The sequence below is a fragment of the Chlorocebus sabaeus genome, chromosome 9 (assembly GCF_047675955.1).
Source record: "Chlorocebus sabaeus isolate Y175 chromosome 9, mChlSab1.0.hap1, whole genome shotgun sequence".
NCBI lineage: Eukaryota > Metazoa > Chordata > Mammalia > Primates > Cercopithecidae > Chlorocebus > Chlorocebus sabaeus.
In genome coordinates this window covers 33,585,643-33,612,685 of record NC_132912.1, presented here as the reverse complement: position 1 = coordinate 33,612,685, position 27,043 = coordinate 33,585,643, and the positions used below count along the sequence as shown (strand labels likewise).

The window sequence follows — 27,043 nt, the reverse complement described above, 5'->3', positions numbered from 1 at the left end:
TCTTATGATTTATTAGATGTATTTTTTACGCCTTCTCTTATACTCCACAGAATATAACTCCAACCATGTCCACAATAATTTTTACATATATATGTGGGATATACATTTTTTAAGCACGCTAAAACTAATTTACTACTGCAGGTTAAAAAGGCAAATTGAAGCTAATTAGTGCTAAGTAGTGTAACTACATCATACTGGATACAGATTAAAACACTATTCCAAACTTATGTCATAAATGGTCAATTATACAAAGCACGTTAACTACACTTAAAAGACTTTCCTGTGATTACTGTCATACAATAATAACATAAAAAGCAAAATCGATGACTATAATACAATCCCAATTCAATATAATCCATTGTTTCTATGGAACAATTTAACAATATTTTAGAAGTAATGAATTTAGAACAAGCTCACAAAGTTAAGAAATGAAACCATATGCATTATATAGTCTAATACAATGTCAGGTTAACTATAAGCTAATTCCAGCATCAATAAAAAGAATAAGCCTTTCTGAATGACTAATGATAGCAATACCGGACGTTGTCCTACAATGAAAAATATTTATATTGGCACTACTATCTTTCAAATCAAAATCACCACTCTGAGAATCACTTTTTGGATGTTAACCTAGACATCACATAGATGACTTAAAACCTAGGAGTCTACCATAACAGATCATGTTTGCAGGATTTTGACTTTTTAAAAATTGGGATAAAACATCTTTACATGAATATAATTAAGAAAATCTAGGTTGTTTCTAGCCTTTTTGAAGCAGTAAATTATATTCCTATTTAGTAAGTACACCATTGATAAATTTCTACTAACAGAAAATATTTCTTATGTAATTTGATTTCTCACAACGAAAACATCTGTGTAAGACTGGAATATGTATGTTTACATGGCATATGATTGGCAGCTCTATAATTGTGATAAGCTCTATAGGCCATGGTTTCTATGGCAACAGTCTAACTGTCCATTCTTACCTGCTTTCTGGTCATCCACTGTATTGAGTTTAGTCTCGTCAGCTACTGTTAAAAGGTAAATGTATAATGGTTAGCCCAGTTAGTTCCCATAGCCCATCATGCTTCCACCATTCCCAGATCTTTTCAGTTAGGTGACGATCCTCAGCTAACATGTCATGCAAATACTATGAAACATCAAGCAAACATTCATAATCAAAAAAGGAGGAAAAAAAAGCAGTGTCTCCATGCAATATGCCAGTCATTTCATTTCACAGACATGTGTGTTATATGTTAGCATATCATAATTAGCCAAGGCAATGCATCATCAAATTTTTCTTTATGCATATGATAAATTAATGCTTTTAGTCTTGGAATACAAACAGCCACCAGAGAACAGCATAAGTTACAGTTGATTAACAAAGGTTTTAAATCATTCAGTGTATAGATATAATTATTTTACTTTTTTTTTTGGTGGATTTGGATTTAAAGAGACACACCTGATTGGTGTTTGAACAACTATGATTATTTTCCTCCTCTCATTTGCTCTTAAATACTTTCTATAAGAAATACTCTCAAATTACTACTTTGATTAAATGCCTTAATTATCAAAACATGAAAGTTTCCAATAAATAAACCTTAAAGAACAGCAATGAAAGGAAGACATCATGAAGTAACCAAATTCCAGACATGGATTGAGATAATGGTTTCTCTCCAAAATTTTCTCTTCTAGTTGAAAAATCCCACCACCAACCTAATACAATTTCAATGAAACTGGTTTTAAATAGCCAAAGTGTTAAAACATTTCATTGTGTAAAATAAAGATACATGGACATAGTATGATATGCACATGTGTTTGTTTCCATTCTCTTAAGAAAACATATATATTAACATATTGCATACTATGTAAACATGCCACTTATGAGTAATATCGTTATCTCAAACCGGGAGAAAAACTAATTTTTGCCAAATTGCCACATTTCACATTTATTTTCTCAAAGTAAACAGACATCTGTTTGGGACCATCAATTTTATCCTGAAAGCATTTAAACCTTATTTAGATAAAGATTCATGGAGATTGTACTCACTACCTAAATCCATGCTTTTTGATTTTCGTGTTTTAACGAAATCCAATTGACTGGCATCTGAAAATTGCTTTGTGCGTTTTTCTGACATACTCTGACGTCCAAATCCTTCTCGTTGAAAAGCAAGAACTGGATCAACATCTGGACTCAAAGAGCTGGAGTGAAGAAAAATATAAACATAAAAATATTTACTAAAAATAGCAGACATCCATTTTAGGGAGGTTCATACATACCTGCAAATGTGAATATACATAGGTATATTCCTCAAGAAAAATTGAAATAAATAACACAAATACAGTCCATTAAAAAAGAACTGCGGCTGTATAGAAGGTGATAGAAAAATACAAAATTAATTTAAATTTAGAGTAACTCTTCCTCCATGTGAATATCCTCCTTCTCTACTTTCCTGCTTCTTCACTCTGACAATACAGAATTATTTCAAGGTGACTATAAAAAATGAGCCTGATATTGGAACGATTGAATTTTTCAGGAAACCTGTCATATATTATATACAAATACTAGCAGCGAACAAGTGACCATATAAGTTGTAATTAAATAGAAGTTTCAAAAAGAGTATATTCTAGCCTTCTTATGTATCTTTTATGTTGTGTTTTAAGGAAAGAAAAAATGTCATTATGGCATGCCATTTCATAAGGCTGCAGTTTCTCTGAAATATTAAATCAACAAATCAATTCAACAAACATTGATTAGAACCTATTCTGATTGAGGGACTGTTATTTGTACCAGACATAGGTCCAAATAACAGATAAGAAAGATCCCTGTACTCTATGAGCTCACAAGAAAAATACTATAGCAGAAGCATGAAACAGAGGCTGAGGATGCACGGATGAATGAAAAAACAGTATATGAGAGTCAGGAAGAACATGACTAAGTTTAGATGACATTTGATTTTGGTGACACCAACACAGTGGCTCAAGTGGGGATGATAAGGAAGCATATGGCAAATCCCTGGTAACGGGATGCCTTCTGAAGTGTTCCTCCAATGCAAGATGTCCCAGAATCACTCCTGTTTGTAAAAATCTGTGAACACATTCTAAAGTGCTATAAGGTGTTCTAGCCACAGTTCATAATATGAAAAAGGTTTTCTCTGTGCTGGGTACATTGGGTAAGTAAGTATACTAGCTCTACTATATCAGGTCTAGCCACCTTACCTATCTGGTCAGGTGAGAGAACATCCCTCTACAGCTGACTGAGCACACTAAAAATGCCCAGGGCTCCTTCCACTGTCAGCTGAACTTATGATAGTCTTCCTCATGTTTCTGATGGAAGCAAGCTTTTGTAACCCTTTATGGCCTTATAAGAATTATCATCCATACTAGTAAAAAGACAGTCAACCTTTGGATGTACATCAGAAATTTAGCTGCAATTTACTGTGCATGAAATGAGAGTTGGCTCTTAAAGAACTATGCTAAAAGTGTGAAAAGTAAGATAGCAGGCAAAAGCCACGCCACTGGGTAGGGTGACTTGAAATGTTTTCAGCTCATTATGTATTAATATATTCAATAAGAAGAATAGTTGTCTCACCCACTTAAAAAGCTAATGAGAGAATGCAGCAACCTAAGGTGAAAGCCCCATGTAAATTGCTAACTACTAAACAAGTCAGTCATCACCCAATGAAGACTATCTCAAAGTAATACAAATTATGATGACAGACACCTACCCTCAGATGCCTCTTCATATACTACTATGCTTTGGTGTAAATGGTTTATAAAGATGAGAGCACATGAACCCAAGTGAAAAAAAACACACTTCTAGAAGTAAAAAATTAAAACCCATATGATAATATGACACAATCTTGCAGCAGCAAACTCTAAATAATACATTTCCAATAATTCTTTTATATATTGTCAGTGGATCTCTTCAGTCACTCTGTACATGCTGACCAATTATTTTTACCTTTTCTGGAATAATTTAAAATCTGAACTCCAATACTGCACCAAACTTGCGAACAGAACGCATTTGAACTACAGTGTTAGTAGAAATCGTTGGTAAAAGATTTTTCAAAGAAATACAAATTGTCACTGCCAATCTTGCCTGAAAACCACGTATTGGTGCATCTTTAATTTTATAACCTCTAAAATTATGCTGCCATTAAGATTAGAACTTGCTGTTATTTCCTTTCCCCCAGAAACACATTATTAATGTTCTTTCAATCAATTAATGGATTGAAAACAGTATATTCTATAAACAAACAAATAAGTTTAACCATTTGACATAGCCTTCAACAACTGTGCAGTGAACTACAGATACAATTTAAAATGTCAAATGAGTTTGTACATTAGTAAGAGTTTTAAAATAACTAAATACTCTTAAATTATGACAAAATTAATTCTTCCCTATCAATATTCCCATTAAACTAATTTCAGACACAATAAACAGTACACTGGAATATTTAACAAGTTAGATTGCAGGAATGACAGCTGATTCTTTAAAGAATGTAACCATATCTTGACCCCTAATGTTATTAAAATTCCAGTTATTAATCCTGTCTTATTGGCCTTTTGTTTTCATAACATTTTCATCAAGGATTAGGGAAGATATTGTCAGGCTGGAAATGCCTGCATTTTCTGCTGTGATTCAGAACAGCTGCCATTCTTGTTTGGATAACCCTTCATTCATATTATTTTCTTTGTCCCACATTCCCCACAGCAAAATTATACAAGTCCTCACCATTTTGCAAATCCCCCTTAGGGAAATTAATGCCACAGTCTATCCCTTCTAGTTATTTATCTATTTTTACTAATATACTGCTTTATAAGGCCCCAAAGACTATGACCACCTCCACAATTTCTCATCATGGTAGAGATTTAAAGGCTTTTGTCCCTAAGATGAATACTGCGTCTATCTAATCCTTGCTTTCTCTGTTGTTACTTTCATTTTCAGAAAGAGATATGAGACACAGCAGTCAATGTAACACCATTTGCAGATTTCAAATGGGTTTTTACTTTATATTGTAGTCGTCCCTTCTATGTTTAACCAAAAACCTCATTCAAAGATGGGCCATTATCATGCAGGTTTGAGTGTAGTTCTATTTTTAAATCCTGTGCTTTCAAAAAGAGAATTAAAAAAGAAAGAAATGAAAAGCTAGAGATGAACTTTTCAAGGTCCCAAATAAGAGGTGTGATTTATTCCAAGAGAACATCTTCATAATTAACAGATAAATGAACTGTATTTTGTGTGTTCATGTGGAGAGCCAGGGAAGAGGACGGGGGGGAGTGGTTCACTTTGTTAAGATCATTACTAAAAATGTTAACGCAAATAAATGCCAGGCCCCCAGACACCTCCTATCTAATATTAATGTTGACACAAGCCAGAAAAACAGTAGGAAGCAGGAATGGCTAAGTGGTGAAGAAACAACACCATAACATTTAAATATGATTTTGCTGATATATTCATAAAAGACCCCAGAGAAAGGGCAATGAGAAAATTCTGGTACAATACTTCACATGGTTTGTGTTAATTATCACTACAACCTTGTGAGGTCGTCCCCAAGAGGAGCTTTGCTTTTGCTTATTGATGTATATAATTACTAGGCATAAACACTAAGACACACATCTGCATTCATGAGCCACACATTGGCTCAGTAGTATCAAATGCTTTCTTCTATTTTGAAAGACACAGGAAAAAAAAAATTAGCAGGGAGTGCCCCAGAAGTCACTATGTTAAAAGCAATTACAAAGCATTTTAAACAGTATGGTTATAGCACTCTGGAAAAAAACAAAAACAAAAAACACACACTTAAAAAAAAGCCTCCTCCCACTCTTAGAACACATCAACTGTTAGTTTTGCAAAGTTATCTAATTGTTGGAATTGATTTAGGGAGATGACAAGAATTTAATTGAAAAACAATGCATCAAATTAACACAGATGTGAAATAAACCATAAATAGTGAAACTGAAAAACAAATGAGCATGGTTTTTTGATTGGTAGTAGTTCTGTTGTTGTTTTGGTTACATTACTAACTGTAGATCTTGAAGGCTAAAACAATTAAATTTACAGGGTTGGGGCAAAATCTTTTATTAAAAGAGTGATAATTAAGTATATAAAAACCATTAAGACAGAGCATGGCTATTAAAAAAATGATTAACTGTATTTAGTGGTAAGCCACTTAAACATAAGATGTGACTGTAATTAATTCATGTTTTCCAAACCTGGACGATGAGCTTACCAGTCGGCTGAATCACTGATTGCAGCCTTGGCCCAAGTACCAGCATCTGCCGTCACGAACCCCACATCATCATGCGAGCTGGAAGAGGACTGGTCAGAGAGATGTGGAGGAAGCACTGGCAACCTGTCATCTTCTATAATGACAGTGTCATCTTGGGGCATATTCACTGTAGGGGACAGCTGGTATTTACCTGTCCAGTGAAAAAAGAAGAGAAATTCTAGACATCGATCAAAGTGTTACATCTATTAATTTTAATACTTTGCTATATTAGTAAATGTCTAACTTTCCATATATCTGCTCAACCTGGTAGAACAAAACAGAATTTAGCACATTTATTTTTCATAAATGATTGTCAAACAGAGACCTTGAGTCTATACCTCTGACGCGACAACTGTATAGCTCAGGGCAATGCATGCAATTTTTCTGGTTTTAAGTTTCCTAAAGCCAAAGATACTCTCTCAAATGTCTTCTAATGTGAAAATGCTACGTGCATTCTAAACTATGAATGTCTTTTGAAAAATTTTACCAGGAAATTTACGAAGAAGCCCCACTAACTTGCATTGTTCATTCATTCATTCATTCATTGAGCAACTGCCGCAGAGCATGTACTGTAAGACACAGTCTCTGTCCTTAAAGGGCGTATGCCCTAGTGAAGGAGAAAGAATTACAAGCACTGATAATTGTATGGTGGTGTGAGAGATGAGCCCAAAGCCATTCACTTGTGTTGTAATTGTCTGGGTCACTGCGGGTGGAAAGTGCTGGAAATCTTGGCAAAATTAACATCAGAATTAGGTTTTAAATGGTCAATATTATCTTTTCTGCCAGAAGAAATGATGACATTTATTTTAGATATCAGCAACATCAGTATTAAATGCATGATGGAGAAAAGTCCATGGTGCAGTCAGGTGACACTTAAAAGATGAGTATCACCAGAAACAAAGCCTAGAGAGATACCTGGAGTGATCTTGATGCAAAAAATTAGGAGCTGAGTGGCCAGAGGTTTTCAGGCCCTGACTGAGGATGTTGGGATGGCATATACAAGCTTGAAGGATTTTTAAAAGTCTGTATTGTATTGTTCCAGACATTTCAGCAAAGGAACAGAATTTATTTAAATTGCTACATCTTTTCAGGATAACTCACAAAAAGTAAACTTGCTGGAGATTTCAACTGCATTCCTCATTTAACATCAACTTCACTATTGTAGTAATACTGTAAGTTCACTGAAACCTCTTCTCGGCATGTTACCAAGAAAAACTTTCTACTTTGATTTCAAATGCACCCATTTTGACAAACTATGAAAATTAACAGCTTTATATAAATGCTAATGATAAAAATGTAAATCAAATGTAATACTTTGCCATTTCCCTTACCTGAATTCAAATTACTCATTTATTTCTAATACAGTGTTAGAATATTAGGATAGAAACCTGTTCAGCAAAAGTAATATTCATCAATAAGACAGGACTTTCTAGCACTATTAGCCAAAGAAATGTTTCCTTCTCAAGACATACTTTTTTCTTCAAAGCATATAGAATTGTAAAACCAGTTACCCCAATGGACAACTCACCACTGAGGAGGCATGTCACAATATTAAATACCAAGTCCCCACACGGGCATAATTTTTTAAAGGAAATATTACAGTATAATCATAGTGCATTCATTTTTAAACACAAAACTAAAACTCCTGGTTTTACACAATATATTCTGAGAGATGGCCTAATAAGCAATATGGAACACTGAAAGGTGCATATGATTTTTCTTTTTGTAATCTGTTGTTCTGAGAAGAAATATTGTACCTTAACTGTTGTGATACAATATTGTATACACAAATAAATGGCTAGAAATCTTCCTCATAGTAAGAAAATAATTTAGCATTTTTTTTCTCACCCATGATTTGAAAGGCTAACATTTCACAAGATTTGAAAATTTCTATTTTCTGCTTCTTAACATGCTTGCCAGGAATATAGTTTTGGGTTATGGCTCCAAGATTATATCAGGGTAACGGACAGCTAAAAAACTTAACTACATATTCTACTAAGCTCCACCAAGACAATACAACGATCCCTTAATTATGTTTGCTAGTAGTTGGCACATGATAAATGTGAAACCTTCTATGACTTCAGAAGGCTTCAATTTATTTTTGATAGGTAAATTTTCCTCTTTCTTCAACTAGTTAACTAGTGACCTACAAACTAAGTAAACTAGTCAGTGTCTTGTAAAGGAGTGAAACAAGGAAATACAAAATGTTTGTTCACTAAACATTTATTCATTGGCAAATTTACATAGAAGGTAACACCACATATGATACTAGAAGAAAACCGTGCCAGTGACATGACTCACAATAAAAACATTAATGTTCCATTTTTCTATGTCAAATTGCTAACAAGATAAAAATGTTCTAAATATAACGTCTTCTTAAACTCACCACATATATATGAATATACAAACTACTGAGATAAATTCTAAAACGGATACAACAGATTTCAGTTTTGTTTTAAAAAGAAAAATTATTCAGCTAAAAAAGTTGAGAAAAAGTTAAAGTCCCAGGCTTACAAATGACAACGTGTGATGTCTTGTATGAAATGGATGTGCTGGTTAAATTAGTTATGCCGATCATCCTTGTTGCTGTTTTTTGTTTAGTTTGGTTTTGTTTTTTTGAGATGGAGTCTCACTCTGTTGCCCAGGCTGGAGTGCTGTGGTGCGATTTCAGCTCAATGCAAACTCTGCCTCCCGGGTTTAAGCGATTCTCCTGCCTCAGCCTCCCCAGTAGGTGGGACTATAGGTGTATACCACCACATCCAGCTAATTTTTGTATTTTTTGTAGAGACAGGGTTTCATATGTTGGCCAGGCTAGTCTTGAACTCCTGACCTCAGGTGATCCACCTGCCTGGGCCTCCCAAAGTTTTGGGATTACAGGCATAAGCCACTGTGCCCAGCTGCCTTGTTGCTGTTTTTGATTGTTAGTTAAGAGAGACCAACCATTAGAAAAATTAAGGCTTTTCAAAGGAAGAATCCTATGCAGGCAGGCCCACTACAGATTACTTTCTGATAAATGTTCAGGACTATTAGAAAATCCATGATAGTGGGAATTCTGTCAAAAGAGATGACACAGAAATCTTGCCTTTGGTTACAATCCTGGCTGACCCCAATAAAAGCTAAGGAAATCCTAATCAGGTGTGACTCATGACAAAGAAAAGCATGCATCCAAATTTTGGTTCAGAAGTACAGAAAGTGTGCAGCTTCTGTTAAGTTACTTAATTTATTTGCTCCATAACTCCCCGACATATAAGGTAAGTCGGTTGGAGTACGTGGTTTGAAGGCTGTTTTCAAAGATTTAACGTCTTTGATGTTTTTAGTCACCGTAGGTGCCAGGATAGAACAAGATATGGAGACTTTCGAATATCTGCTTACAGATATAGATAATTATAAATTGATACTAATAAAGAATGAAGATCTCAGCATTCCCTAGAGAAGGCTATTTTTAGAAAAAGGAAATAGCCAAAAACAAAGTAAAACAAAAAACATCCTGGGATATCAGGACTTAGTTCCTTCATCTGTTAAGTGGGAAAGTGTGACTGATGGCATCTGACATCCTTCCAACTCTAGAAGCTCTTCCTTTTGGGGTATAGCTTTTAAAAGCCTTTCTCCAGGGATGTGTTCACAAAGGAATGCATCACAAAGCCTCAAAGCTCCCTGCAGCCTAGAGTCCTACACAGGCGATTATTCCGTATGAAAATTCAACCTGTTAACACAAAATTAATAACTCCCTAAGGTAAAGAGCCAGAATTTCAATACAAAGTTCTTTTTGTATCATAGCAGATCATGAAGTAAATACCTTCACCTCCACTAATGTCTACATAGGAGTGATTCCAAACATTTAGAAGACAATTATTAACCAAACAGTCTGAGGAATTTCCACATGCCTAGATAATGTGCAGTTCAATAAATACTGTTGTTATTGGTTTAGATGAATGGAAATTCAATGTTCTAATGTCTTTGGAACTACGGAATTCATGGCTCAGAAAAACATACATCCAAATTTTGGTTCAGAAACTGTGATTTGTCAAGTTTCTTAAATTTTGTGCCCCATAGCTCTCCTAATGCCCTGTTTGGGCGTTCTGTTGCAAGGTAACATCTTGAACAGGATTTCTAACTTTAAGTGGTAACTATATCACAAATCGCATTTGATTATTATGGCCAATGATATTAGAATAAGGACTGACGAAGAGTGAGGAATTTTCAGATTTGCAAAACACAAGATGAATCAAAATACGCATATACACTTGTCAGGGTAAAACTATTTAGAATCCCTAGTTTCTGGTACAAATTGTAAAAAATTATCTTAAGAAAATATCCAAATCACAAAAACATCAACTTAGCCTACCCTTAAATAGTAATGCATTTGTCACCCCCAGCCCAAAATGGTAAAAGGGCATACACATTACAAAACAGAGAACTGGGAGAGAAGTTACTGCCCTAAGGAGGCATCTGGAGTATTAAGAGTTCATTACATATCTAGCAGAAGGAAGAGGAAACAATGTCAACTATAATGCAAACCGAAGAGGACTAATAAAGCTGTAGCTAACAAAATCAGGGCAACAGACTAGGAAGAAAATGAATGACTCTTCAACTCATATATACAGCATTTCAAAAGGTTACTAGCTGAATTTAGGGATTTTTTTTTGGTTTGAGTTTTAGTTTTAGTTTTTCGCCTTCCTCTGAAGCATCAGGGATTGGAGGCAGGACGCAGGTTACAGGAACTGGTGGACCAATGGTCTGATTCAGTATGGCAAGTCCTATGTTCCTATAATAAAGGGGAAATTACAGCATATCACTTTGTGTGCACACATTATCTAGGGATACATGCACACTCTTTCTCTCTAAAGGGGACTGAAATTTCATCAATAAAAAAATAATTTAACAAAGATGAAGTTTTATACCAAAGCCAAGAAAGTACGGAAAAACCAACAGCAGTGAAGAGAGTGGTAAGTAATAAGCAAAGATTTAAAAGTGAGAAACTATGTACAAAGCCTTTCACCTACAGGTGTTCAACCCAACAGGTGTGGCACTCTTCCCTGATGTTCACTTATGCCAAGCAGGTAAAAAGAAAAATGTTGACAAAGTAAAACCAGAAAGCTGGCTTGTCTAAGTTCCACAAGTAACAAGACAAGAAATTACATATTCAGCAATTTTTCTAAATTAGAAAGCTAGAGAGATTAGAGGAAGAAAAACAGACAATTCTACTAGACATGTTTATGTATGTTTTTGATGATGCCCAGTAGATAGTTCTTTGAAGGCAGAGATTGCTTCTTACTCATCTTTGTATCTATAGCAAAAGTATATACACAATGTCTTGCCAATAGCAGACTTTCCATAAACACCCACTGATGAATAAATTACTGTTTCAATGAGGCTCCATAATGGAAACTTGAATTATACCAAATCTGCATTAAATGTACTCGAAATAGAGTTAAATTTAGGGTTTTACTTTAAATGAAAGCCTTGTAAAATATACCAGTAATAAAAGTGCTTTATGTCAGGTGTTACTTTAATCAAAATGACTTCTTGTGTTTTAAATTTGAAAACTCTCACAAGCTAATCCCAAGATGAGCAACTCAGTAAATCCAACCACTCCTGTGGCAAAGCAAGTCTTTATTAACTGGATCTGTTAGTAGAAAGCTGAACTGCTGCAAAGCAAGTGCTAATAACCTCATTACCCACTGGGGGCCATGCAGATAGGATGGTACTGAATCCAAACAAAGGATGCAGAAGACTAGTTTCGGGATTTTAAAACTAAGGCTTCAGAAAAGTAAAATACAATTAAAATACAGTAACATCCTATTAAATACAAATCAAATACATGTGAATATTTTACATATGTGTGCGTATATCTATATATACATATTTTTTCTCCCCCTCCAGGCAGTACCATTGTGAATGATATGTAACTTTTGAATCCTTCTTGCCATAAGCCATTAAATTTTTATTTCTTTTTAAACATAGCTTCACTTATTATTTCAAGTAAGTAAAGAATATCTTGATCACTGGAAAACATTTCCATATGATCCCTTTCTTTTTGGTTCTTTCCTCATGTTACAGGATCTACAAGTCACTTAAATCAATGGGTTGATTTACCTCTTCACATGAACACTTCCTGAATGATTTTAATAAACCTGTTCTCCTTTGTCTTGAAAACATTATATTTTTATTTACATTAATATTACACTAATAACCTCTCAGTAAACCAATGAAAGCATCAAAGTAAGATGTGATAAACAGAGTTTTACCTGACTCACCCATTATCCTACTGAGAGCAGCATTTCTGCTAGGCGATTCATCAAGCCCCTCAATCCCACTGTAGAGGGAATGGGAAATTCTTCGTTCTCTATCATCCAACGCTGTTTCAACGGGCAGCTCAGGTCCAGGGGGGCTCCCAGGTGACTTTAGCTACAGAGTAAGGGGGGTGGGGGCAAAGAAAAATCAGTACCTGGAGGCCCATGAGCAGCATGGGGGAATTATAACAACTTGCCCAAGGCCTGTATCCAACAGGGTACCAAATGAACTAGAACTTTTCACCCTGTACCAAAATAATTTGTGATGACAGCTCTGCCTAATGACCACCTTTCTGTGCCACTTTATACCATGCCTCCCATGAAGTTCTGTCAGATTTCAACCACTGAGGGAAAAATATGTATATTTAAGGCTTTTTAAAAATCAGAGCTCGCTGTTTATTTTTCGAATTTGACTGTTAGTGTCTGTTTAAGTCAATTTAAGTTACAGTGTAATTCAGAATTCTTTACTAGATGTTACTCTATAAAAGGTGTGCTTTATCAGAATGGAAGCTGCAATTTAGCTACAGATCTTATACTTATGGTATGTAAATACATCTAACAATTAGCACACATTTTTCCATGTGTGCTGGTGGAATTATTACCTACTCTACAAGACCTAAAGACTCTATTTATCAGCTCACGTGTCTTGAACAACACACTGATTTTAAATTCCTCCTGCTAGAAATTAAGAATAATCATGGTATTATCTTACTGTAATGTTTAAGACAGCAGCTGCAATAATCACTTTAGTAGTATGCAGAACAATATGAAAATCGGGACCAAATATTCTAATAAAGCACACAAAGAGGATTTCAAAAACATATACAATCTAATAAATAAGCAATGAATGTATGTCAATTTCAATGACAATAAATTAAAATGGTATGGGGCATTTCTTTAAACAGTTAGCTGTGTCTGATAAGTCATATTTTACATATAATTAATATAGTAAGAAATTCACGTTTGTAAGGCCTTCAAAAAAATCTGTTTTAAGGAAGAACAAAGTACATTTAACTACAATCTTCACGACGCAGGCTCTGAGGTTCGCCACAAGGATGGTATGATGCTTTGGTGTTAGCCAGTCAGGGAGGGCCAATGTGGGGGAGTAGGCAGGAGGGCAGCACCACACAGCACAGCAAGAGAGAAAGTGCTCATCTCACACATGAAATCACAACTGTCGCACTTCCTTCAGCTGAACAAATTATTATTTCTGTTAGAAGCTATCATCTGTTTAATATAAATGAGATATTTAATGAAGTTCCGAATTGTAGACTTATCTCTCCCAGTTTGATAAGCACTGGGGAGATTTAATGCATTGAAGGGTCAACACAATTACAATTGGAGGCACGTCAAACTGCAGGAGAATAATAAACTTGCAGCTCTAGTGAATTAGACTCAATAAGGTTTAAATTGTGAAATGAGGATTTGTTTTATTAGGTTTTTTTTTTTTTTAAATTGTAGATTACAACTGACAGCTTTACTGAAAAGTAAATTAAATATTCAAGGTCTCTGATGTAAAGAAATAAAAGAACAGTTTCTAAAAGAATGTAATGCCTAAATTCCATGAGACTCTGGAGAAGTTTAAAAAAAAAAAAAAAAAGCTAATAAAACGAATACCCTATACCATTAAGAACAAGTATAGCTTTTCAATGAATACACACACTAAAAAGTATACCTACATAAAGACTTGCTATATAAGACTCTAAAACAATTTATCAAAAACATATCTTGAAGCTTGCCTGAAAAATGTATTTAATTGAACTGTATAATGCTGCAATGTTCTACATGATAAAACCTTTATAAAACTTCTTGAGAAATCCCTAAATATCCCAAAAGGCTATTTTAAAATTTTATAAAGCCAAATAAAAATTCTGTTAAAAAGTAGTACACGCATGTTTTCTAGAGAAAAGACGCCTGTTCAGAAAAAAACCAAGCACTTGAACATTTTCATGGGAAAGATTCTCCACCTCCCCTACCTCTCTACCCATGTTTAATTTGCATCTCAAAAGACAGATTTAAATGAAGACATCAATAGTTGACTACATAAATATTTAACAGAAGATACAATGGCTTTTAATTTCTTTTAAAAAAAACTGATTGGGGTTACAGTTTTGTTTTAAATCTTTTGGTGATTTTTTGCTGTTGCAAGAACACCAGTTTAGGAAATGTTGGAGGGGGCACCAGTGGCACTGAGGAAGAGAGGCAACCCCAGTGGTCCTGGGAGAATGGCTGGCCTCTGCTCCCCTGACTGCTCTCACGCTCTTGCAGGTTCCTTATATTGAAACCTCATTAAAATTAAGATTCAGTTGGGTGCAGTGGTTCACGCCTGTAATCCCAGCACTTTGGGAGGCTGAGGCAGGTGGATCACGAGGTCAGAAGTTCAAGATCAGCCTGACCAACATGGTAAAACACCATCTCTACTAAAAATACAAAAATTAGCCAGGTGTGGTGGTGGGCACCCGTAATTCTAGCTACTTGGGAGGCTGAGGCAGAGAATTGCTTGAACCCAGGAGGCAGAGGTTGCAGTGAGCCGAGATCGCGCCACTGCGCTCCAGCCTGGGCAACAGAGACAGACTCCATCTCAGGGGGGAAAAAGTTAAGCTTCATTATTAGAAACCGAAGTAAGTACAACTGCAATTTTCATTTTGTTGTCTATTTGTGGTTTAACATGCAAAAATTTTCTTGACTCCAGCTAAATACAGTACCCTATAGCAGTGGCTATTTGGCCCCTCAGTTCCATCCCAAGGAAAGTCTTTCTACCTATTAAAGAACAAAAATAGCTTTAGGTTGCAGCAAGATAACCCACACTCGTAGGAGTGTAAAGTGATAGCGTTTTTTGCTACAGTAACTTGGAAATATATTACCACAGGTAAAAAAAATCTTATTTTTAACTCTTTGAACAGGCCTTTATTTCATGTTGTTGTCACTATCCCAAAGGAAATAATAAGCTAAGTGAATAATGAAAATTCATGTGAATTTATCTGCGGGGCTTAATAAAATCTCCGTTTGTTGTAAGTATGCATCAGCAAGTCAAATAGTGTCCTTCACCTAAAGAAAACGTATCCCACCATCTCCACTAGAAACACTGAAAGTTCGTATTGGAATGGTCTTAACCCCCTTCAGCAAACCTAAAACTGGATTCTCACTGGTGATTGGCAAGATCATATTATTCAATATTTCAAGGTTTTTTTTAGCATGTTGTATTTATCCCCAATGCCTAGCGTAGAGCAGGCACTGGCAGAATAGATTAATAAATTCATTCCTAAAAGTGAGTGAGTCATATTTTCCTTAAAACACACTACATTATGTGGAAACAGGCTGTTAAAACTGAGGACACAGCATGATGTTGAAATTAAAAGACATTTAACCTAGATTACAAATATACATTCTGGAAAATACTAACTTCCAGAGGACAGGTGAACACAAAGCAACTAATGAAAAGACAGATTTTTAGTTTTCGAGGAGAGTGAAGGAAGATTTAGGGTACAGTTTCACATTCTCTTTTCAAGCAGGACCACATTTATTTTCCTTCACATCCCCATGAGGGCAATGGCAATAATCAGAAATGTGAGGTGAGCTCCTCAAGTCAGCACATGGCAGAACCAGAATTTCACTGATTACATCAGATTGTAAAGCCCATGCTTTTATCGTACACTACTTCCCAACGCAACTGGGATATAAAGTGCCTGAACAACACAATCACAGTCAATTAGATCCACTCACTTGTGTAAGAGAAACAGACATTTTGCTTCTAAATTACTTTGCCACCTATGTTGGCCTTGCAGCCATTAAAGCAAATCATTTGACCTCTTTGCATTTATTTCTTAATACAGAAAATGAAGAGATTCATTAATGATACCTTTGGCCCCTTTCCTATTCTAACATACCTTTCCCATTCTAAAAGGATTAAGCCTAGAGAAAGAATTCATTTTAAAGTCCTTGATGACTAATCCCCCAATATGAGGTCTAAGACAGAAAGCTCACCTGGCGATATTCTCTACTGGCACTAAGAAAAAGCTTTATATAAAATCACTTCTAACATGGATATAATAAAATGCCTGGAAGTTATGTTAAATTACAGTAATTTCTACAAATATTAATTTCCTTAAAATATTTAAAAATCAGCATAATTTTCATATAGAGGCTATTTTCAACACTCAAGGAATGATGCCTGGTATTTACTTGCATTCCCCTCCAGCCTTGTTTAAAAGTCTTCAACAAATGTGTCCTTTGGAGTAAGTGAAAACAATTTTTCTCTTCTTGCTTTGTATATTCCAAAACTGAAACAATGGAAAAGAATGCCAGGACTCAGTTTTTCTCTAAAAAAGTGAAACAATCCTTTAAGGGATTTAAACAATGGGAAGCCATCTCTTTTTCTTTGAAGAAAGGAAAAAGAAAACAAACAATGATTGCTTATACAATGTTTTTAAGTGTAGTTAGGTGAGACCATTAGATCTATGGAAAGAAGGAAAGCAAGGGAAATAAGAATTACTGCCTCCAAATTCATCTTGTTTGCCTTGTCTGAGGGTGACTTTGGAATTTCAGTTTCTAACACTAACAAGTGTTAGTAACACTCTTTTTCTTTAAAAAAAAAAAAAAAAAAAAAAACAACGCCAGATGGTGGTGGGTGCCTGTAGTCCCAGGTGCTTGGGAGGCTGAGGCAGGAGAATGGTGTGAACCCGGGAGGCAGAGCTTATGGTGAGCCAAGATGGCGCCACTGCACTCCAGCCTGGGTGACAGAGCGAGATTCCATCTCAAAAAAGAATTTTAAAAAGCCAGACTCTCCAGGGTTGCTCTTCATCATTCAGCCTGTGCTGATAGGTCAGGCCTGGGTTGGATACCAGCAATGGATACATAGGAAAGTGGTAGATGGATCAAGTCCTGGCAGTCTCAGAATCCACAATTCCAGCAAAAGAAAATCAAAGAGGAAACCACGATAGTGTGACAGCTGCTGGGTGGGGGCGGTATATGAGGCTATGAAAATACTTTGGAAGAGAAAATGGAAAATGAAAGACTGTGTAAGCCTTTGCTAGGATGAGGGGCAGATGGACGCAAGTGGAAGACCTAGAGGTGTGAAAGAGCATCCCATGTCTGAGAAATTACCAGAAACACTGAGTAGCTGGAGCAGAGGTGCTGCAGGGGCTGTAGGGCACCGATGACAATCAGGCATGTCCCAGTGGACCCCACGAATGGAGACTGGTTGATCCTGGAGACGTGGAAAGCTCCCAAAGGGGTTTCAGCAGGGACTGACATGATCAATGTGTTTTGTAGAAAAATTTGCTTGACTGCAGTGCAGAGAATGGAATGAGGGAGAAAGCCTGATTGCAGAGAAACCCCTCAGGGAGCTGCAGCAATGAGCCTGGTGAGAGGATGAGGTCTGAACTCAGGCAGTGGCAGAGGGGAGAGACGGGAGCAGCTGAGGAAAAAGAGATTTTAGGCCAGGCGCAGTGGCTCACAGACGTAATTTCAGCACTTTGGGAAGCTGAGGCCAAAGGAGTACTTGAGCCCAGGAGTTGAAAATCATCCTGGGCAACACAGTGAGATCCCATCTTTAAAGAAAAAATTAGTTGAGTACGGTGGTGCATGCCTGTGGTCCCAGCTACTAGGGAGACAGGTGGCCTCATTGCTGGAGCATGGGAAGTCGAAGCTACAGTGAGCTGAGACTGCACCACTGCACTCTAGCCTAGGCAACAGAGCGAGACGTTGAGATTCTGTCTCCAAAAAAGAAAAGAGGGAAATTCTAGAGGTAGAGGCAACAGGCAACAGGCAACAGGCATATTGACAGCATTGAGAGGGTCATTTGGGTGACCCCAGATCTCTGCCTTCTACAACAGAAAGAAGGTGATCCCTTGTGAATTAGGTGCCCATAAGACAGAGCAGGAAATATTTCCCTAGGCAGGTGAACAGAGGGATCTGGTGCCAGAGTGGAGTTGTGAGCTGGAAAGAGGATGATGGTATCCATCCTAACAAGTGGTTTCAGAGGACCAGGGAGTGGAGATCAGGTAGGGAGTATGAGCAGAGTTAAAAACAAAGAGACCTGGAAGGGCGCAGTGACTCACGCCTGTAATCCCAGCACTTTGGGAGGCTGAGGTGGGCAGATCACGAGGTCGGGAGTTTGAGACCAGCCTGACCAACATGGTGAAACCCCATCTCTACTAAAAACACAAAAAATTAGCTGGGTATGGCGCACGTCTGTAATCCCAGCTGCTCAGGAGGCTGAAGCTGGAGAATCACTTGAACCCAGGAGGCAGAGGTTGTAGTGAGTTAAGATCGCGCCACTGCACTCCAGCCTGGGTGACAGAGTGAGACTCTGTCTCCAAAAAAAAAAAAAAAAACACACACACACACACAACCAAAAAAACAGACAACAGACCCAGAGGAACTTTGAGCGACAGGAACAATGAAAGAACAGGCAGAAAAGAGGAAACCTTAGAGAAGACCCAGAGTATGGTAGCAGAAAACTAGAGACAGTAGATAGGAGACACTTTGAGAATGAGATAGTGCCTGCAGATTTCTGAAAGGCCAAGCAAAATAGGCTAAGAAATAGCTCCCGGAGAATGTCTCCGATGTGTCTTGTCAGGACTAATGTTAGGGAAATACAGGGCTTTAACATAATAACTGGTGAAGGGAGCTGACAAATAAATTCAAAGAAAACATATTGGACCAGGTGAGGTGGCTCATGCCTGAAATCTCGGCACTTTGGCAGGCTGAGGCCAGGAGTTGGTGAACAGACTGGACAACATAGCAAGACCCTGTCTCTACAAAAATGAAAAATAAAGAAGACATATTAATACACAGCACTTCCATGTATAAGAGAAAGAAAAATGTGACAAAGAACAAAAGATTTTCTTTTACACATTCTTACCTTCCCTAACTTGAAATGAAATATGCAAATCTTGGATTTAAAGATGAGATAGCAAAATACAGTTTTCTGATTGGCAAAGACTGGACTATACGGCTGATTAAAAGACCTAGAAAGAAAACTCAGCACATTATTCTGGCTTGAGATTTGTTCAGGACAGCATGATGCCCTATGCTTATATCAATATTTACTGTAAAATAATTTACACATACCCTCCCAGTGTGCAAAGGAGAAGGTTTTCCAAAGGTAATACATAAGTACAACAGCAGAAAAATCATGTCTTATGCCTTATGGGAAGCTGAATTGAGATCTTCTGTCTTCGTGTAATTCTTTAGTTAAACCCTATCAGTACAAAAGGCTTCTTGCTAGTATTACAAAGATACCACAGTACTCATAAGATTTTTTTTTTATATAATTGCTTTATAAGCTTATGCTGTCCTAAGAAATAGTAATAACCAGCAATGTATGAAAATGATACCAAAAGGAATATTGAATATTAAAGTCTATCACTGTCTATTGCAGCTGTTTCCTTACTTAAATCATATTCATTCACACAAATTAATATGGAGAAGTGAATAAGACAGAGAGATATTTCAGGGGGATTCCAATTTCATGTCTCTTACAGGACAAGAGAGAATAAAATCAGTGCTTTTATCAAAACATTTTCAGGCCGGTACAGGTTTACTTTGTCACTGCTTGGGGGGAACAACAGGGATAATCTGAATCAGATAAAAGTAGGACACTGATCTTCAGTCCATTTCTGCATTTTAAGTCCTCCTACAGCATTCAATGTTTTCTGTGAAGGAAAACGTTGCGCAGGTGTTAAAAATTTTAGTTGGTCTCTAAAAGACGAAGGTGATACGTCGTCCAGTAGAATGCATGCCATCTGTCTTTTTCATTGCTATGTCCCCAGGATCTAACACATTTTCTGATATACATAAGATGCTCAATAAATATCTATGGAATGAAAACTGTCCTGTGGAATGGGAAAGTATTCAGGTGGTCAAAAGAAAATAGAGAATGATATGTTTTGTAAACTTAAGCTGAGACGTTTTCATATAGTGCTTTGTGGGACTTAAGTTAAAGGATCAGCTAATGATTTTGCAATGAGTAAAAACTATTATTCCATTAGTCCAGGAGGGAGGGAAGAGAGGAAAATATCAGTCCAGTATCCTACTGTGAGGGATTAGCTTTTATATTTATCTTACACAAATGAATGTTTTTATGTCCCACTCTTCTCCATTCTGAGATTTTTTAGTTAAGGTTATGTTGTTCTCTTGATATGGAAATTAATTTGTTGATTACTGCTAACTCATTCTACATTTGGCAAATACAAATAACAAAATAATTCAATGGTCAGTGATCTTTCAGAATACGTCACCTCTATATTGACTACCAGCTGAGCTCAAGAGTACATTTTCTTTGTAAAATATGCTTGTATCATAGGTTCAGATGAGTGGACACTGCAACCTGAAAAGTTTGCTTTATATGTTTAGTAAACAGAAGTTTAAAAATTAAGAAAAATACTTAAAAAATTTAGGTATAATTTCAGTTTGTATTATTTGTTAATCATTTTATCTTAGTTGATCTTAAAATGTGGGAATCTGAACACTGATTAAGAAAAACTTCACATTTTCAACAGCTCATTTTGCACACGGGCTAGTCTGACCTATTTTCTACAGATGGCACATAATTTATAATGGATCCATGAAAATTAGTTTTTTTCAAGCTCCAATATTATCAAGTCTACATATAATTTATTTTTAACTTTCAAATGTCCTATTATACAACAAATATGTTTTTCCATATTTGGGAAAATAGATGATCCTATCCTTCAAAAGAGGATGCTCTGTGTTCTCCTCACTCCTAATTCCAAACTGCAACATACATTTAGAACAAGCCAAGTATAATGCAATACAGATTACTGAAAAAGGAGGCATTCAAAGAGAACAGACTCAATCCCATAGAGAAAGAGAAAATGGGGACTGAAGAAAGAGAGGGAGGTATACGCTATTGATAATCTCACAAGAGAACACCATCATCTAAGAAAGTCAGACTATGGGCCATATGCTATGGCGCATGCCTGTAATCCCAGGACTTTGGCAGACTGAGGCAGGAGGATCAATTGAGCCCAGAAGATGGAGGCTGCATTGAGTTGTGACCACAACACTGAACTGCAGCGTGGTCAACACAGTGAGATCCTGTCTTAAAAAAAAAAAAAAAAAAAAGAAAGGATGGGAGAAAGAAAGACTGTTCCCTACTAGGGACTTTGTAAGAGGCATCCCATTTTAGATAAACAAATGAATAAGCAACTGTTTCTCTGCATGATTCACCTCCCAGGTATAACTCTGCCAACTAGAAGAGAAACTGTTGGCTCTGAGAAGGAAGATGTGACCCTGATTTCAAGAAAAAATTCAGCTAAAGGGGCTTTTGAGATCCCAGTGTTTCCTGCTGAGTTGGCAATAGAAGTATTAATATCCACTTAGGAATATGTTGATCACAAGAATTAGGAACACAAATCACAATCTACCTACAAAATAACAAAACCACAACCACCAAAGATAATTTATGGTCTTTTGAGGTAAGGTCCTGGAACCTAACACCCTTTGTCCAAAATTAGGACAGAAATGTAGTTTTATTACAATTTCAGATGCTAGCACTTTTTTGCAATTTTTACCTCACTGCACTTGCTTATTCTCCTTGCAACAATAAGCTGGATCATTCCTCGTTTATTGCCTTCAGTAGACATAGACCTTCTTAGGGTTTCCATGGCATCTTGGTTTGTCTTGCCCAACAGGGATTCTCCATTTACTGCTATCAGTTGATCATTCACCCGAAGCCTTCCATCCTGGGAAGAAAACAGGTAAAAATAAATGCTATTAAATAGACTGCTATAAAAGAAGTAGCTTTTCCTTTAGTTAATAAATAAAATAAAAAACAAAGCAAAAAAAAAAAAAAGTGGAGAGCTTTAATCCTAATGGATTATGCCCAATTGAACACTGGCATAATAACGTCTAAGCAGCTATTGTAGCCTGTGTCTATTTCAATCATTTATACATTTGTAAATCAAGTCATTATCATAATCTGTTTACCAAAATAGCATACTAATTCAAAGGACACAAAGTGATTACTTTCTTGCTTCCAGAAACACCCGTAGAGGTTATTTAGAAACCAAGACATGTAAAAGCTCAAGGCTATTAGACAGTTGCAGAGAACTGTCCCCTTAACAAATGGCCAGGAAATTTTCTCTAGGCTGAGAAATAGAGTAAGTGACCCACAAACAAGGGAGGGGAGGGGAAAGATTAATGTCTACTATATGCCCATTCTGTGTTAGGACCTATGCCAAGTCTTTGCATAGATTAACTTCATTTAACTAGCATGTCTATGGGTTGTATGTTCTGTGAGAGAAAAAAATGAAGAGTTGAAGTTATGGACTCCATCCCCACGTGACACATCACTGAGACATCTCCTAGTTGTTTGATTGTGAATGTCAGTACCATGAAGAAATGAGAAAACTTCTGTTAACTGCATATGTTTTCAAAATAGGAACAGGGTTGAAATTAAAAGTTTCAATAGGAATATGTTTTCAAAATAGGAACAATGTTGAAATTAAAAGGCATACGCATGGTAAAGTTGACACTCACTTTAGATGCTGCTCCTCCATTAATAATGGACTTGACAAAGATTCCCAAATCTGCGTGGTTCTCTTTTGACCGGTTACCTTTGACACTGACACCAAGGCCAGCAGATCCCGAATCATTAAGTGGGACTTCAAACGTCAGAAATTCTCTGGTGCCATCAGGTGTGAGAACAATATCCTCATCTTCTGCTTTCTAATAGGGAAAAAAATTGCACAGCACATTATATTCCAATGTTTCTTTCTCAAAGTTATTTTTAAAGACTGCTAATGAGCAGCTCCTTAATCATAAGAGGCAAAATATTTCCACCAAGTTTCCATAGCAAGAACCATGAAAACAGTACATCTGCACCCACTCCAGAAGATTTCTGGAACCAGCTGTTAATATTTGTATGTAGCAATTATTCAATATTGAACCAAACCTAAACCAGATTTGAGAAAGTTAGGGGGAAAATGTAGTGGAAGGACTAAAGACTAGTAGAGTTCTAGAGTTCGGGATTTTTTTGGTCTCATTATATACTCTAAACGACAAGAAAAACAGTAACAACAGGAGTAAAAATAAATAAATATAATTCACTTGTCTCCCTTTTTATAAGGAAATTCTGAAGTTATCAATACATTTAATGTTCACTAATGGTGTTTATTCACAAAAAAAAAACAAATCCTGATCATACAAAATCAGCAGAAAACGGTATCTGGGTTCAGACAGCCTCTAACTAATTGCAACGTCAACATCTGTGAGACCAAGTAGAGATATATAACATCACAGAAAACTTTTCCACAACATTGTAGCGTACATAATAGAGCTGGTAAATATTATTCAGGTAATCTTGTTTAATTAATTAGTTATATATCAGATTTAATTTCATAGTCACCAAGTACAGAAGACAAGGAAGACTTTTAAAATAAAAAAACATTTAGGATATACGAATTCTTGTTCACCTCCCTTAAAACAGAGGAAGAAATGAAAGCTTAATGTATAACTGAATAAACTGCATTAAGACGACAGTCTATCATTAAGAAAGGCTACACTCCCGAAGAGGAAGCACCCAGCCTTCTGAGGTCCTCCTCCCCAGCAGTCCCACTCATGGCAAAGATTTCCACCATCTCTATACTGGTCATGTCCAAATCAGTAAGGCCAGGATGCTTGTTTAAGCACAAATTCTTGCTCCAACCACATAACAGACATGTGGCACAGGCTCTTCAAGTAAAAACTGAATGGTTCATCTAGTTCTAAAACCTATTTCTCCTCCTCTTTTCCCACTTTTGAAATATTTATCCAGCAACTGTTTAATCACTCAAGCTTGACTTATCAAATTATAATTAAAGAATAAGAAATATAATGGTACACAGATATGTAGGAATATACACTTTAAACAGATAGTGCTTTTACAGAATGTTCAAGAACATGAAAAAAGTAGGTGACTGCATCCTACCAAATTTTTGAAATGTCCTAATAAGAATAAAAATCAACCCAAGGAATTTGGAATTCAAGAAAATTTGGAATACAAGGAATTTGGGGCATAAACATGCAATCTCAGATGTCTCAATTAGATAAAATACATTTTGAGAGTACACTATTCATCTGTAAGTGAATTTTTTAGATCATCATAAAACAAGCAAAATGCTATTTATAAATCGTTAGACCCATAGTAATGTGATATGTAAAGTGATGTTTCTAATTTACAAATATGTAAAGTTAACATTTTATGGTAGGACATCTTTGTGCTATCTCAAAGGATGGCCTCATAGTTTTTAAAGGACAAGTAACACTTCAATTACAATAAACTTGCTAATGGGTTAAAAAAAATTAAAACTTATATAATGAAGAACTCAAAATAAGAACCTGAAAAAATACAGGGTAATAGCCATGTTAACTATGCAAAGTAAGTACATTTTACAATCAAAGTCCAAATAAAGCCTTAAGCCTGCTCATTATAAAAACCAGATTTAAAATATTCCCAGAGAACAATTATAGCTCAAATAAAAACAATGTATTGTGAGCAAAAAAAGATGAAATATATCAAACACTTTGATACAAAAGTATTTTTATATACATGCTTTGCTCTATAAACATGAATATTCAACACACTTTTTATTTTGGTCCATGTGGCTCAAGGGTCTCACTCTGTCACCGAGGCTAGAATGCAGTGGTCAATCAACACTCACTACACCTTTGACCTCCCCAGGCTAAGGTGATCCTCCCACTGCAGCTTCTAGAGTAGCTGGGACTACAGGTGCATGCCATCAAACAGGGCGAATTTTTGTATTTCTTTAGAGATGGGGTTTCACCATGTTGGCCAGGCTGGTTTCAGACTCCTGGGCTCAAGCGATCTGCCTGCTTTGGCCTCCCAAAGTGTTGGGCTTACGTGCCCAGCCCCTTGAAACATTAACAGAGTACTAAATAATGACTGTGTGTAAATGAACTGCACTACCTCAATATAAAATCGGTTACAGAAATATAAAGTATGGTAAATTTTGATGTTTAAAATACAAAACAGCATCAATATACACCATAGTTCTCCCTTGCCTTTAAATCTGGAGGTCATTCAAATAAAATATTACTCTGTCAATCAGTACTGCCCGGAAAAGCTACATTTGAAAAAATGGAAAACAAGAATAGTCTTTCTATGGACACATCTAAGTCTCATCATTCACTATGCTTACTTGCTTCAACTCTGGAAGGTTCTTAATTGTTACTTTCTGATTTGAATCTTCAGTTGCTTTTTTAGTGTTTACTGAGTTTTACATTTCCATAACATTTTACCAAGGCTTACAATTCTCATATTTTTCCTACTTGAAGGATCAGGTAAGGAGCTGGCTGCACATATAATGAAAAATTTTAATCAAGTTGGAATATTTTCTGACTGCCGATCTCTGAACCTGTTTTAAAAAAGAGCATATTCTCCAGGGGACAGTTTCATTTATTATAACAACTGCAGAATGGGAATAATCTTTTTCAGCTTTCTTATCAAGTCTTATTATTATCATTAAGAACACTGATGTGAAACATTGTATGTTTCATGTGATATTCCATTATTAATCCATTTGGCTTTTGACATAGACAGAAATTAATGCCAGCTTTTAGAACTTAGTTCTCTGGCAGAAAAGTGTTTTTAAAAAATTTTGCTCTTCAAAAATCATTTGAAATGCTGTATTACTGAGAACGTTCATAAAGTCAGATAGTATAGGAATCTCCATCTTCTGATGTAAAGTAGAAACTTTCTATCACCTTGTTATTCCACCCAGATTCTGCACCTTATCAATTGTTTCTTGAATTAAGATCTTTCTACAGAAATGTAAAAAATATTTTCTTTAACTCGCTCCTGTCATCTGTGCACAGTCATGTCACTCAAGCACACCTTTCTCATGCACATACATGTGTGTATACCTCAGTGATTGTTTTCATCAATAAAGCCTGTCAGTTCTTCCTTTGCCCATTTCTCCATTACCATTTGTTGTCTTCAAATGCCCAGAACAAAAGGGCACCTTTGCTAAGCAACCTGCTGAGTGGGTATTGTGAAAACTACTTCCTATCCCACCCTCCTGAGAACAGCAGAAAAGATGTACATTTCTATCTGTAGTGAGACAGAGAAAGAGTCACAAGTGGTCATCACCACGGCCCCTTTTTCCTTCTTCCCCAAATATCAGTCCAAAAAACTGAGAATAGAGCTGGCCTATAGGCCCAATTCCACAGTTAATCTACAGCACAGGTGTTATCTATAAAAAAGGAAATAAGAGTTGATTGTACTAAGCAGCAGAAAAACAATCATGGGAAGGGTAATCTCTAAGCCACAACAAATGAAAATTTGGATGAGAATGTATAAAATATTGTGAAGAGAGGCAAAAGAAACATGGTCTGTGCACAAATGAGAGAAGGCCATAAAATTATAGGAGTGAGCTCAATAGCCAATTTTCGACTTTGTAACAAAATATGTGACTCAGCAAAAGTTTTATCACTCCACTATAAATCATT

General features: G+C 36.2%; 1 protein-coding gene across 22 annotated transcripts in view; it reads right to left on the bottom strand.

Annotated features, from left to right (window-relative positions):
* Positions 1-27,043, bottom strand: part of PARD3 (par-3 family cell polarity regulator) — a 714,326-nt gene that overhangs the window by 227,374 nt on the left and 459,909 nt on the right. For 8 of the 22 annotated variants that reach the window (XM_037986591.2, XM_037986601.2, XM_037986605.2 and 5 more), the window contains 6 exons: positions 23,075-23,263; positions 22,108-22,278; positions 12,524-12,683; positions 6,237-6,426; positions 2,051-2,202; positions 987-1,031 (listed from right to left, as the gene is read on the bottom strand). In XM_037986591.2, coding sequence (XP_037842519.1) covers positions 987-1,031; positions 2,051-2,202; positions 6,237-6,426; positions 12,524-12,683; positions 22,108-22,278; positions 23,075-23,263 — 907 coding nt within the window. The remainder of the gene's footprint in view (positions 1-986; positions 1,032-2,050; positions 2,203-6,236; positions 6,427-12,523; positions 12,684-22,107; positions 22,279-23,074; positions 23,264-27,043) is intronic. The other 14 variants (XM_008002763.3, XM_008002765.3, XM_008002776.3 and 11 more) reach the window with 7 other exon arrangements.